Here is a 14,897-nt window from a genome sequence, read left to right on the forward strand (position 1 = left end):
CCCCACCGATGCGATGGTGCAGAACGACGAGGCCGGCGGCAGCGGCGACATCCTCCACTTGCTGCAACTAACGTACGAAGAGGCGGATGTACTGTACGGCAACGCATTCCCGTGCCAGTACAGTACAAGCTGCCACACGGGTGGCACATCTCCAACGCCGGCTTCGCTGTGCCACCGCCGCCACCTGCAGGACCGGAGCTTCGTGCCCTCATCACCGAGCGGCGGAAGCAGATGACACCGACGGAGAGGAGCCTGCCATCGAACATGGTCAACAGCCCGGCGTGGCCACGACGATTCGAAAAGGAGCGCGCCATCGAGCTCGCGCGGGCGGCCGGCCGCGCGAACGACCGCTTCAACAATGTTGGCCGCCGTGCCTGGTGGCTCGGCCACGACGTCGATGCCACACTGCAGCAGTACAACTACCGCCAGCGCGTCCGCGGCGACATGCCATGCATTCCGCTGTACTACCCGCGGGCGGGGAGCATGGCACCAATGGCGCCGCTTCTACAGAGGCCGAGGATGACAGCTTCTGGGAGCTCACGCACCGGGTCGTCCGTCGCCGCGACCACACGCGCTCGACCGTGCACGCGCCTCCTTCGGGTGGCGTCGTCATTGACGACGGTGCGAGGCACGCATCTTTGGCTCCGGCCTGTCGGGCGACGGGGTCGGTCCAACGCCGCCACATCAAAGAGGAGGACGCCACCACAACACTTCCGTCGGCGAAGAGGCAATGGTGGGAGATGGAGGGAGGCGTAGGTGGCCCTCCGTGGCAGTGACGACTCGGAGGAATTCGCCGGGCAAAACTTCATTGTCGGTAGCTCCGTCTAGGAGGACTACCGGCAAATGACGATGGACCCGCGGCAGGCGGCGGCGTGGTCCGACAGGGACCACGGAGCCAACTTTGTCGACCTCGCCGGACCTTCCGAGCTGCCAGCGCCAAAGGAGGAGGAGGACGACGACTAGTCCTTCGGCACGTCAAGCAACGACGACGGTGACGACGACAACAAACTCGACTTCAGCGCCTTCAACAAACGCCGCCGCTATTTTTCTTTAAGGTTTTTTAGTTTAAATTTGAGTCACTTTTGTATAAAAACTAGTCAATATTCGTATGAATTTCGGTTTTTAAATGTCATTTTAAATTTAAATTTCTATTGGGGCTATCATATGGGAGCGCCGGTGTGGGGGATGTTGTTCCCGCACCCGCGCCCCCCATACGGCAATGCTGGCGCTCCTGACGGCACCTATTAGGGGCCGCCGGTGGAGATGCTCTAAGAGCTTGTTTGGCTCCCATCATTTGGGATGGAATCAAATAATTTATTTTGTCATTTTAAGAAAATCTTGTTTGAGTACCACATAACCTATTAAGAAATTAAATTGAGAATTACATGGTTTTTATCCCATGGATAACTTCAATTCCTTCCGGTACCCTGACATTTATATGGATTTTGCCAAATAAAATGATACCATTAATATTATATTATACTATATTATTTTATGTATTTCTGACCTGAAATACTGGTTACCAAACAAGCTCTATTAGAATAAAATGTGAAATTTTATTTCTGTCATTTTATTTTATTTTATATAATGAACATGTGTATCGATAAAGTTTTATAAAATGAAATGGGTATCGATAAAGGATTTTGAAATTCTTTCCTATTCTTCGTAGATTTTTTTTTTGAGAGTTCAATGGCTTTTATTACTCAGCAATGTTTAAAGGAATACAAAGATCGCCAGGGGGTTGAAGGAACCAAGCCTGACGTCCAAGACTACTAGCTACTGCACTACGAGCCATCAAATGTGCTTCAGTATTTGAACGACGATTCTCATGCTTGAAGGCCGCATGAGTGAAGTTTCTCGCCGTCAGTTTTATTTCTTCAATGATCATACCGTATGTTCCACTGAAGGGCTGCTCCATACTCTTAACCACGCTGAGGCAGTCAGTTGCCACGACAAGCTTCTGCAGGTTTAAGTCTGCTGCTAGGGCCAGCGCCTCCCGACACGCGAGCGCCTCCATGATAGTTGGATCAGAGATTCCATCCACAGTCAATGTCGTCGCCCCAAGGAAGATCCCTTCCGCTGAACGACACACTGCACCAACTGCACCACCAGAACCTGTTCTGGAGATCGCAGCATCCACGTTGATCTTCTCATACCCCGGTGGCGGGGGAATCCACTTCGGGTGACTAGTAGGCACACCCTTTTCCTTCGTCCGCACAGCTCCAGAGATCGACAGATCCCGTAAATAGCTTTCAATGAAGGCAAATGTGGAGAGCGGACTCTGGAATTCATCATCAAAAATGACTTTCCTTCTTGCATGCCAAATCGCCCATAGGGTAACCGAGATCCTCGCAAAATCCTCCTTCGATAGGGACTCCATCATCAAGAAAATCCATTGCTTAGCCGAGGGTTCTTCCGATCGGCACATATGTTCAGTCACAGATTCATCCATAAGCGCCCAGACACACCGTGCCATTGTGCAGCTCAGAAGTGAATGCCTCCACGAATCCGCTTCTCCACAGATGGAGCAGGCATTTGTATCAGCCATATGGCGGTGGTGGCGCACATCCCCCGTTGGCAACGATTGATGAGCAAGGTGCCAGAGGAAAATTCGCAGCTTGGATGGAACCTATATTTTCCATAACTGTTGCCAGAGTTTGCCTTCCTTGGCTGAATTAGACACAGCTGGTCTACTCTCCAGCCAATCTTCTCTTCTCTTCTTCGTTTGCACTAACATACGATAAACTGAGCGGACTGACAGAACCCAGTCTTCTCATAATGCCATGACCAACAATCGGCCAACCTCCTTGTGCTAAGCGGTATAGCCCGAATAATATCACAATCCATTGGTAAGAAGTACTCCTCAAGAAGATCCCTTCTCCTATTCTTCGTAGATGTTCTTGGCTGGGAGTCATTGGGCTGTAACGAAATGGGCTAAGCCCAAAAAGAAGCAATGAATGGAATGGGAGGAAGGGTTTCCTTTTGCTTTCCTTGGTTTGATTGCCGTCGCCGCCGTTCCACCAAGTGAGAGACCATGGCGGCGCTCTACCGCCGTCTCCTCCTCCTCCGCCGCCTCTCCCAGCCCCGCCTCCTCCCCTCCGCCCCCAAGCCGGCTCTCGCCTCCGCCCTCCTCTCTCCCTCCCGCCACCTCTCATTCGCCTCCGCCGAGGACGCCGCCGCCGAGCGCCGCCGCCGGAAGCGCCAACTCCGCATCGAGCCGCCGCTCCACGCCCAGCGCCGCGACCCCTCGCACCGCCCGCCCCCGCGCGACCCCAACGCGCCCCGCCTCCCCGACACCACCTCCGCGCTCGTCGGCCCGCGCCTCAGCCTCCACAACCGCGTGCAGTCCCTCATCCGCTCCGGCGACCTCGACGGCGCCGCCGCCGAGGCCCGCGCCGCCATCCCCACCCGCGTCCGCCCCACCGTCTTCACCTGCAACGCCGTCGCCGCCGCCATGGTCCGCGCCGGCCGCCACGGCGACGCCGTCGCGCTCTTCGACTCCTTCTTCCGCCGCCACGGCGCCATCGTGCCCAACGTCGTCTCCTACAACACCCTCATCCTCGCGCACTGCGAGGCCGCCCGCGTCGACGACGCCCTCCAGGCCTACCAGGAGATGCTCGACGGCGGCGTCACCTCCTTCGCCCCGTCCGCCGTCTCCTACCGCCACCTCACCAAGGGGCTCGTCGCCGCCGGCCGCATCCAGGACGCCCTCGAGCTCCTCCACGCCATGTTCCACCGCGGCCACGGCGCCGACTCCATCGTCTACAAGAACCTCATCGACGGGTACATCAGCGTCAACAACTGGGACAAGGCCTTCGAGCTCTTCGACGAGCTCCGGGAGAAGGCCGCCGTCTACGACGGCGTCGTGCACACCAGCTTCATGGAGGGGTACTGGAACAAAGGCATGGACAGGGAGGCCATGGAGAATTACAAGTCTCTGCTCGACAGGAACTTCAGGATGACGCCCGCCACCTGCAACGTGCTGCTCGAGACGCTCTTCGAGCACGGCAAGCGCGCCGAGGCGAACGACCTGTGGGAGACCATGATTGACAACCACACCCCGCCCAGCTTCATCGGCATGAACAGCGAGTCCTACAACGTCATGGTCAACCAGTGCTTCAAGGAGGGCAGGTTCCGTGAGGCGGTCGAGGTGTTCCACCGCCAGCCCAGGCGGAACGTTCAGATGGACGTCGGCTGCTTCAACAACATCATCGGGAAGCTCTGTGAGAACGGGATGGTTGCGGAGGCGGAGAAGCTCTTCCAGGAGATGGAGAGCAAGTCGGTGCTTCCAGATGTGTACACCTACACTTACATGGTCGACTCGTGTTTCAAGGAAGGCCGTGTGGATGACACGCTGCAGTACTTCTACAAAATGGCGGATGGAAGGGAGCATGGCCCAAAGTTCAATATCGGCTTCTTCAATCGGATGTTTCAAGGACTATCAGAAGCTGGGCGGGTCGATGATGCTTTAAAGGTCTACGGAAGGATGCCTGACAAGGAGATCAAGCCGAACACGACCACATTTGAAATCCTGGTTAAGGCATTGTGCAAGGAAGGGGAATTGGATAGAGCACTGGAACTGGTCAGGGATATGGCAAGGAGTGGAGTTGTCGCTCCTCCTGAGTTCCGGGAGACTGTCGGTGAGATTTTCAAGAATGCCGATCGGCACGAAGAGATGGAGAAAGCTTTTGAAGAAAAACCAGTGCCACTGCCTCCTAAGCCAAGACCAGAGGCGCGCCCTCACAGTTCACCCCAGGGGCTACCAGGATTTGCATCTAATCAGACACGGGGCAGCTACACACCTCACCAAGGCCAACCAGGCTATAGTTCTCCTCAACCATTCCATCCTCGCAATGCTGCATCTCAAGTGCGGCAACCCGAGTGGATGTCTCCTAAACCTCAGCAGCCTGTGTTTGGAAACCAAGAGGTTAAAAAAGAAGAAGTTGCTGCTCGAAAAATCTTCCTCCCGACGGCGGACCAGTTCCACCACCATCCCACCTCCCGCCCCCACGTCCTCCCCTCATCTGATTCCCTCCACCCCTACTCATGACGATGGCGGCTCCAGGAACGAGAGAAAGAACACGTGGTGCGGGACAGAGAGGAAATCTACCAAAACCTAGCTTACACGATCGACTCCGATCAAAACGAGTCAGACGTGCAGGCTGTCGAGGCTCAATCACCTGTTCCGGGCCCATACTGCCCTTATGTGGAACAAAGCCAATCGGCTCCATATTGTACGTACAAGGATCAGCCCGGCCCAGCCCAGCATGTTCAGCATTCAAAATTTCCCGATGACTGATCCGCATCGGCACATACGCCGGCGATCGTCCCTGCCGGCGATGCACAGGCTGATCCAGAGCCGGCCAGTTTTTCCCCGGCCCAACCATCCGATACCGCCGCCGTCGCCGTTGCACCAGCATCCACTCAGCGGCATTAAAGTTTTCGAGCCAGAACGTGGACGGCGGCAAGACTGGAGTCGGAAACCTCGATCTCCTTTCAATCGATCTTGAGACCAGAACAGGCGCAGATAGAGCAGAATTGAAACACTCACCTGATCCAAAATTGATAGCCGCAAGTCGCTGTCTTCTCTTCTTCTCTTCACGGCGTCGGAGCGATGCAGTCGCCGCCTCCACCATCGTGCAGCCTTCCGTCGCAGGCGAGCAGGCGAGGTAACGCGATGACTCAATGGCGAGTTCATCCTCGACGGTACTCACCGAATCCTCGTCGCCGGCGATCGCCCAAAACCGCCCAAAAGTCGCCTCTAACGGCTCTCCGTCTATTACGGAGCCCGTCATGCGACGAATCAGTTTGCATCCAGATAGCCCTGCAATTTGTAATTCTCTGTTTGACCTGGCCTCTCACGAAGTTCACTTGTTGCTTCATCTCGTTTTTGGTGGCAGGCTCATAGTTGCCAGTAATCTGGGTCGCCCGGGTCGAGGAACGGAGTCGCGGGTCGCGGTTCCCTATCTCCAGGAACGAGGTTCGTAGAGGGGTATACCTCTCCGGGTCGCCATTTTGGTACGAGGATCGTGACCCACACAATTTTGGATCGATGACCCTGGTACCATAAGAGGGATCGTTGTACCAAGGTATAGATCAACTTCCTTAATCCCGCTAGATATTAATCTCACCTACGCAGTAATATTTTCCCTATTAATTGATCATCAATTCACATCCAAACTCTGGCGTCCCGGTACTCCGTTGCCCACAGATCGAGCTCTAGACCAACCAATAACCATCCAGCACTCTATCGCCGCAATCGGTGAGAGATCTTCCGGCCGGCTGGTGTAGCCATCCGTTTGGGACGGAGAGGCACCTCCACAGCGGCGTGTGGACGGACTGCGGCGGCCGGGATGCTTGCTAATCCTCCATGAACTCTAATCTTCTTCCCATCTTGGACTCTGATTTGGAGTCATCGAAACTTCGATTTGGATCGCGACCCGCCAGCGACCCACGTCGATCCATCTTCGTCCCCGACCCTCGATCCGGGTCGGTCGACCCCGGGTCACGGAACGGACCTTCGACCCCGAACCTGGCTACTATGGGCAGGCTGCATCCGCAAGCACCCTCACAGATGGCAGCACCATGTTCAAGATACTGAAAACATGGAAAATGCGCCACCATTAAACTGGTTCATTTTTATAATAATGAAGTACAGAAACGTATTCCATTTTCCAACCTGTCTAAAGCTCCAAGAGCAACACTGATTTTTCCCTTCATTGCTTCAGTAGATGACGATGGATCATCCACTGCCTTGCGTAGGAGCATCTCAAAATCTTCCAAGGCTCTAGGGAACACAAGACATTACAGTCAGAACTAAAAAAGCTTATTTAATTCCGAGAATAACTGCATTTGAAAATGCTTCCTCGTGTATGTATATACCGTGAGCAAAAATCCAGAGCATCTGGAGCGGCTCCACCATGACCAACATTGAAAGCGTATTTTACCACCTGCATCAAGATATTTCGAGGAATCACAATTCATGGTAACTTCAGATTTCGTCATTTCGAACCAAGCTATTGCACAATATGTGAATATAAATACACGACCAGCAGCTATGTGCAAAGTTTAGAGATAATAAAGAAATTCAAGCTTTTGGAAGCAAAGATGCTTGCGTAGTTCCACGAAACAAAACAAAAAACTCATCAAAAATGTTTAGCAAAAAAGACTCATAACATGAAACTGTTGAATGATTCCACGAGACACAGAACACAACTTACTTCTTGGATATCGATAAGCAGAGATGATACTGGGCACCGCTGAAGTAGTATTAAACAGTCAGTGTAAGTTGGCCCCTCAAAGTCCACGCGTGCATCTACAAAGGACCATACATTTGTGAATTTTCTTCTCATGACAGTAAATTCGCAAGAACTTATATTTACAGCAGCAAACAATGCTTTGATAAGACTTCCAAGGGCTGTACTTGCTTAATATTTACACTGAGAAAGTAGAATACACAAATGAAGGGTGAAATCACACAAAATTTTCAAAGCTACTTCCTTCACATGGCTTGAACAAACAATTCAGATTAATGCTACAGAACAAATCAAGAAAACATTTCTAGTTGATCCGAGGAAATTAATTCTAAATCAAGACTAAAACATTCACAGTTTCTCGATGTTGGTTGCATGTATGCACTCGAGCATATATATATTACAATCAAAGCCAACAATAAGGTAGCACATCAATGAATGGAATAACCAGTTACCAAGTTCTTTGAACCAATCTTGAGTCAACCGCACTTGAAGAACAAAGTCCGCCTCACTAATCCTGGCAATAGGCATCCAACAGAAGTATTAGTAACAACAGCAGACAGAATCAGCAAGATGTCATACAAAGCAAACATCAAATACTGAAAAATGCAAAGGAAGCAATGTATGAATTACCTGTTAGAGTGCATGGTCACGTCATCCCCTGCAAAAATTGGACAAAGAAACAATTAATACAAAAACATCTGAAAAATATGCATACATAATCTTGTACATACTGAGCCCCCTCACAACTATTGAACCATAACCCAAGTCAGAAACAGATCATGAACTACTGAACCCCCTCACAAGTACTGAATCATAACCCAAGTCCCAAAATGTATGAACAGTTAATTGTCAAGTATTGATACAAGCATGGGGAGAAACAAGGGAGAGTGGTCACCTGGGTTCAGGTCGAGGTACTTGGGAAAGGTGCATGGACAGTGCCATGAAACGAGGGGGCGCCCTCTTGTAGAATAAGGGGCAACTGCCTCCACAGCCGCATGTTCCATGTCAAGAGTGATGACCCAGGCCTTACCGTCTATGTTGTTCGCCTTACACATCACGTAAAGAAAGTTGTCATCATGCTTGCTAAGCGTGGGGGTGTACACAATCAGTTTCTTCAGTTCTAGTTTTCCAGTCCTGTCATCCCACAGCCCTGCAGGCAGTAAATCGGAGTAGCTTGGGTCTACCGAGATGTTAGCAACATCAACCGTGAAGCGTCGGCGCCAATCATCCGCAGCTATCGTCATGTCCCACGTGGTGGCTTTCCAACCTTGGTTGCCTAAGGTCCTGCGATCCGGATCGTCGAACTCTATCTCGACAAACTTGATCAGATCATTATCGCAGCAGGAGACGTCGCAGGAGTACCACGGGGCAATGTAAGGGAGGCCATCCTCGTCCGTCTGGCGAACCCTTGACGCTGGCAAGGGGATGTACCTGACCACGGGGCACTCGCCAAACACGTCGCAGAGGAGGAGAATGCCGCGGAAGAGATCGACCCAGCCCAGCGAGGTTGCTCCCACCATGATCTGCTTGCAGGTGGCGTGTGTAAGCAGCGATTGTTGGTCGTCTTCCGGTAAGCCTGACAAGATGGGCGCCTTGCTGCTCCAGGACTGCGTCATGGAGGAGAAGGCGTGAACCTCGAAACGCCAAGCCTTATCACCGGCGGTGTAATGTCTGTTGAGAAACACCACGGCATAGTGTTCGCTATCAAGAAAGGGCAAGAGGCCAAACATGTGATTTTGCCCGGTCCGGGATCAGGTGCAGCGAGGGGCTCCCGTATCTTGCCACAGTTGGATTCCCGGCCCCGTATGGTGTGAAGCGAATCCGCGACCTGGTCAAAGTTCCATCCCCTCCCATCGCGACCTGGTCAAACAATCCGCGACCTGGTCAAAGTTCCATCGCGACCTGGTCAAACAATCCGCGACCTGGTACGCTACGTACGTACCTCCCGCCGCGAGCAAATCGCCCGTATTGCGGCGCCTGCGTCCACGGACTCGGAAAAAGAAGATGAGTCGCGCGCGAGTCCAGCCTGCGAGCAAATCGTCGACGAGGCACGGCGCTGGCGCGAGGAACTCGGCCTCCTCCAGGGACTCGACGTCTAGGAAATTGAGGTCGCGCCGCGGCCACGTCCTAAGCGCGCGCCACTAGCTCCGACGAGTCGTAGGTGCCGAGGGTGAGGCGGAAGCCGCCGGCGCGAAGCTCCGCGTAGAACCTTACGCTAAGACGCGCTCGGACGCTGCGGAAACCGGACGACCTGCGGCGACGCGGCGGCATCCCGGCGATGAAGGTTAAGCGGTGGCGGCGCGCATGGGAGAGCGGCGTCGACGACGGGTGGAGCGACGAAGCGGCGACTGGAAGTTTCCACGTTGGTTTGTTGCGCGCGCTCAAAGCGGCGCAGCAAGTTTGGCGGGAAAAGAATCTTTTCCCAGACCGGTTTGGCGCGTCCACTGAAGGAGCGCGGGAGGGTTCGCGCGCGGTAAAAAGCGATTGAAACATGATAGCGCTGTTTCACGCCTCTGTTGGAAATGCTCTAATTTTCTAGCTACCGGGCATTACACATGTTCTGCTGCATTGGAGTACCAGCTGCTCTCCCGAGTCGTTCCTGCCTGGCTCTGCCTATGCTTCCAAATGCCGTTTCTACTTTCCTTTCGAGCACGCATACACTCTACACTTTGGAAACAAACTTTCCTATTTTTCAGACATTAAAAAACAACCAGCACATAATAAAATCCATCACCTCGCTCTCGAGACATACCACGATTCCGCTACATCACAGGTTTTTAGTGTTATCCACAACTGCAAGCTACGATTACAACTAAGTGTGCAATCAAAAGTTTATTACAATCGACTCGATTCCATGCCTCTATCTCGCCTACAATAAACGGTATTATTAAACAAACAACGCGAGGCCAGTGATGAATGGCCCAAGCACATCGCAACTGCCGGTAGACCGGCTTGGATCGTCGAAGCAAGCCGCAGGTAGACCCTCCGGATGCGCGGTCGTTCTACGTCACCTGCCACGCGCGGATGGCTCTTGTTGATGATGAGGTCGTGCTTCAGTTTCTCCTCTATTTTTGGCTCTCAACTTGCCTGATTCGTCAAGACAAGCAGAAATTGCAGACCTCAGCGGCGCACCGTCACAGACTAGCGGACACCTGCGAAGCCGCTAATCTGGTTACCCGGACACGGGGCGGACGTCTGCGGACGCGTCCGCCTGCATCCTGACCTGCAGATAAAGCAAAATTCAGAAACTATCTCAACTTTGGCCACACATATTTGCAACCCAACAGATAAAAATGACAGTCAATCGACGTTTGTATTTAGTCTATCCAATCTACATTTATTTATTCAATGAAAACAGGGACTCTGTATTTCCAGCACCAATTTCCCCAACCACCCTACTACACCTACAATCTACACACTTAAAAAAACTAACACTAACAAAAGTCTGAACCTACAAATTATCCTAAATGCCAATTAAATAGCATAGATTTACTCACACGTACAGCAGCAATGGATATTATCTCTCTTAAAGCTTGTCAATATATTGTGCAAATGTCAAGCATGCAAAAGTACATCCGTTGACAATTTTATTAGAGATTAAGTTAAAGGAAACCATGCAGCATCATTCAATCTTTAAAAGGCAGAATTGTGTTCAAGGAGCAACCAGGAACTCACCAACTCAACCACGCTAGCTACCTAGCTAGCTTCGGCAGACTACTTCCTTGGCACACAGGTGGAGATACAGCAGCCTCTTCTCTTTCCATCAGTAGCAGGTGCAGGTGCTAACCTCCATCATTCCGAAACAGCATGTCACCCTCTGCACATTCAAGGCAACCATGTTAGATAAGTGCATGTAGCCATCAACACTGTGCTAGAATTGTAAACACCAAAACAGACAGCAGATAGCATTCTAGAATAAAACATCCAAAACGGAGTCATGCCTCCGCAACTAAAAATTTGAGTTACAGGATTAGGTATCCAAGTGCTATTTGTCTCTATATACATTCTCAGCAACATAAATCATGTGACACTTTAAAAGGGAGCATACATAGGTAAGCAATACAAGGGCAATGGCAATCCATGCTAACACCCACAACACGGAATAAAATGAAAAATGGGAGCAAGTTCCTGGCTTCTCATGAAAATTACAAGCACCCCATCATGTCAGAGGACTCAAATAACATAACCAGGCACCAACTCAATCAAGAGGTAGCCTCAGTTGGTCGGCTAAAACTGTAAAAGTGCAAACAAGAACGAGATGGAATTGACATGCATTCTACCACCTTGCCACAAGCATCACCACAAACTCTCAATTTAGGATGCACTATAACGGTAATCATCAAAAGAGCAAGCAGAGAGCAATGAAGCATTGCTGAACAGTGAGAACTCACATATTATCTAAAAAAAGTAGGAGAACGGTTCAGCCTCAGAGCACATTGCAGCTCACCAATCTCCATCTTCCCATCGACAAGTTTCATCTCTTACACTGAAGCAAAGAAGGTTCTGTGGCCGCAGTTTTGACTGCACAAAGCACAATAATCATATAAGAGAATATTTATATGATTAAAACATATGCAGATGAGGAAAACAGAACATAAGCAAATAATAATAAGTATACAAAGCAAATATCAGGAACATAGCTACAGCATGTTGGCCAACGCAGTAACAAGATGCTAAAATATTCCAACAAAATGGATGCGCACGAGGCGAATCAGTAAACATGGGGTGTGTCATGTCTGTGTTTCGGTGAGTCTGTTATGTACTTCTATGAGATCACATTCTGGCAGAAATAAAACCTACAGATCCCCGCATGGCACCATCTAGTCATGCATGCATTATTCTCAGTTCTCAGTTCCATTCCCATTGACTCTCAATCACAGATTTTACATTAAAGCCACCAGGGCCACGATTTCATGGACTCCCATGTCATATTAATTTTGACTGAGCTAGGCCAAGGACGTGAGGAGCATTACCTTGAATAGCAGAACTGCTTTCTCTTCCATCTGCAACAAAAAAGAAGTCCATTAAAATCACATGAATTTAATGCACATAAGAGAAGATGTTCATCCATTAGTTTTTCTCCTGTTAAGTATCAGATACACATCTTTTTTTCTTTGGTATCAGCATTGAATCAGAAACTTATGGATTCACATTGACACAATTTTGGACCTAACACTGTATTTAGTGATTTACCAATCACATTACAGGTAGTATGTACTGGTGCTGTAATAGTACTGCAGTAACAAAGAACTGAAGCGAAATGGTCACAGAATAACAACATTAACAAGAATTCAACTCATTCTTGCACAACTGATAGCTAAAGAAGATTGTATACGAGAACACAATTTGAATTATGCTTTAGTTGTTGCAGGGGACTAAAAGCTGCTCCACCAAAGATGATGAACATGAGATGAGTGGATCCTAGGTAGGTGAAATTAAGACCACGCAAGAGAAATCGAGAGAGGAACAGTACCTTGGAGCAGAAGAAGGTGATTTATCCAAGCCATCCACCCACTCCTCGCGCTGCTGTAAGACAGAAAAAAAAAACGATTTTTTTCAGATTGTGAAGAAGAGGATTCAGATTCAGTTGTGGGAATAAGAGTGCTCATTATTTAATAACAGAAGTGAGAATATTCTGGTTTTAGCTAGTTAGTTAGATTATCTGCAAAGAAATACTGGTGGGATAGCAAACATGAAACAAAGGTTTTCAAACCGTTCTCCAAAGCATTAGTTGGATAAGGCAAGTTAGGTATGTATCCCTATCTTTACAAGTAATGGATTTTATCAGAGCATCAATAATTCCAGCACTACACCAAGTAACCAAAACTGAGAAAGAACATGAAAACCAGATGGTTTAATGTATTATATGGGGATAAACCCAACTAAATCGAGCACAATACCGACATGCTAAAACTTCATATCTTACACAGCATATCCACATGTTGTACCACATACATCAACGATTGGCACAAACCGAATCAAAAATCGCAATAATCACTCCGACACCCAAAGTGGCCAGAGAAAAGAATTGACCTTTAGATGCCGATGTCGACAAATTGACGCCCGCTGGCCTTGGGAGCGACCTCCTGCGCTAAATGGACGCCTCCTGCACCCGGCTTTCAAATCCGGTGCGTCCCTGCCGTCGGGCGCCTCAAAGACGCCTGCCATGGAACAAGAACGGCGGAGGAGGCCTGTGAGCAGCGGCGGGAATCGGCGGTCCAGGCGCAGACCACCGAATACCGACGTCCCATCCTCCGACGAGACGCCTGGGTTGCAGCGCGTGGCGGACGACGGCTCTCCGTGGCTCGCGTCGGCGCCGTCGATTCCTGGTTCCTTGGCGAGCATGGCCCACGCGCCTCCGTGGTTCCTTGGCGGAGGCATCCCTCCCATCGGCGAGGCAGGGACGGCGGCGTCGATCTAACGCGGGAGGGGAGTGAGAGGAACTGGGAGGAGGGGCTGGGGGAGGCGGCGGAGGGGGCCTGCCGGCTGCCGGCTGCCGGCGTGGGGCTGTGAGTGGAACAAGGGAGAGGGAGAGGCATCGAGGGACTGTTGAGTCGATAACCCTAGTTTGGATGGACTGTGGGTGGGCCTCCCTATTCTCCCCTGCTGGCCCATTAAACATTCTGCCAAATTTTCCTACTCCTACTAATAATTTAACCAATACATTTTCCCTCCAAAACTACTAGAAGCGCCCTAGAAAATTTATTTGAACCGATCAAACATCTTCTTCCATCAAGTGTCGAGCCATAACATATTTCAAAAAAAAGTGTTGAGCCATAACATGAAATGCTAGATCCCAAGTTCAAGATCGAAAATCTTTATTTGAAATTAAGTAAGTCAAGTCAAACGAGTAGCCTCTATTGGCCGGAGTGACTCATGCATCCAGGAACTCTTAAATGGAGATTGAACTTGAAATACTATGGTGGATATTTATGTATGAAATAATAAATCCCCGATGATTAGACATCAAGTGAAGTGATAGTTAGCACCGTCTCTGGGCATGAAAAAAGGGCCCAATGACACCAGTGGCGAGGCGGCACATGAAATGCATAAAATGGCATTGTGTTACATTTAGAGTTTGAGACCACACATAAATGATAGGTAGTAATAACTTTATCCTTGCACAAAATAAGGACCATCGGAAATGCTCTGCCATTTTTGTGGATTTCGGTTACTTTTCTTCGACACAAACTCGCAAGTCAGTTTTGGGGGCGTAGACGACATTTTTGGCCTCATGATTTTTCCATGCACTCGTATTAGGGTTCATGAACGTGTATGGAGAAGACATCCGCGAAAACGGCTTTGTGAATGACGGGAGGACCATTAGCCACACGGAAACAAACGGCTTTGTGAATGCCTTGAACCCTCGTTGTTGCCTCTAGTCAGTGGCGCCATACATAAGCATGAAGTATTACCATGCGTTAATAGTTTGTAGCCCTAGTGTTTATTTCACTTAAAGGGACATAAAAAAACATATGCCCATGCATGCTTGCTAGACGACTAAGTGGCCATGGTACATCATAAGATTTCTTTTTCCCATAGTCTCTAGTATATGTAACATGGACACTTGGCCACTCTGCCTCCTCGCCATCAAGCCTACAACAACACATTAAAAAGCAAACTAATAACCTCGGGCCGCCA

The 14,897-nt window shown here is 50.1% G+C and overlaps 1 protein-coding gene and 1 long non-coding RNA gene across 2 annotated transcripts; one reads left to right on the plus strand and one right to left on the minus strand.

Moving 5' to 3' along the window:
• The first annotated feature begins 3,034 nt into the window (after nt 1-3,034).
• On the plus strand, nt 3,035-5,050 carry LOC124673132 (pentatricopeptide repeat-containing protein At1g10270-like). Its single transcript, XM_047209261.1, has one exon. The coding sequence runs from the start codon at nt 3,035-3,037 to the stop codon at nt 5,048-5,050; it is 2,016 nt and encodes a 671-aa protein (XP_047065217.1).
• Nucleotides 5,051-10,379: 5,329 nt separating this feature from the next.
• LOC124670499 lies at nt 10,380-13,422 on the minus strand. Its single transcript, XR_006992537.1, has 6 exons — nt 13,290-13,422; nt 12,730-12,782; nt 12,230-12,259; nt 11,648-11,777; nt 10,932-11,073; nt 10,380-10,479 (listed from the first exon to the last, which is right to left on the minus strand). It is a non-coding gene; the product is annotated as an uncharacterized LOC124670499 (long non-coding RNA).
• Nucleotides 13,423-14,897: the final 1,475 nt, after the last annotated feature.

The sequence above is a fragment of the Lolium rigidum genome, chromosome 7 (genome assembly GCF_022539505.1).
Source record: "Lolium rigidum isolate FL_2022 chromosome 7, APGP_CSIRO_Lrig_0.1, whole genome shotgun sequence".
Taxonomy (NCBI): domain Eukaryota; kingdom Viridiplantae; phylum Streptophyta; class Magnoliopsida; order Poales; family Poaceae; genus Lolium; species Lolium rigidum.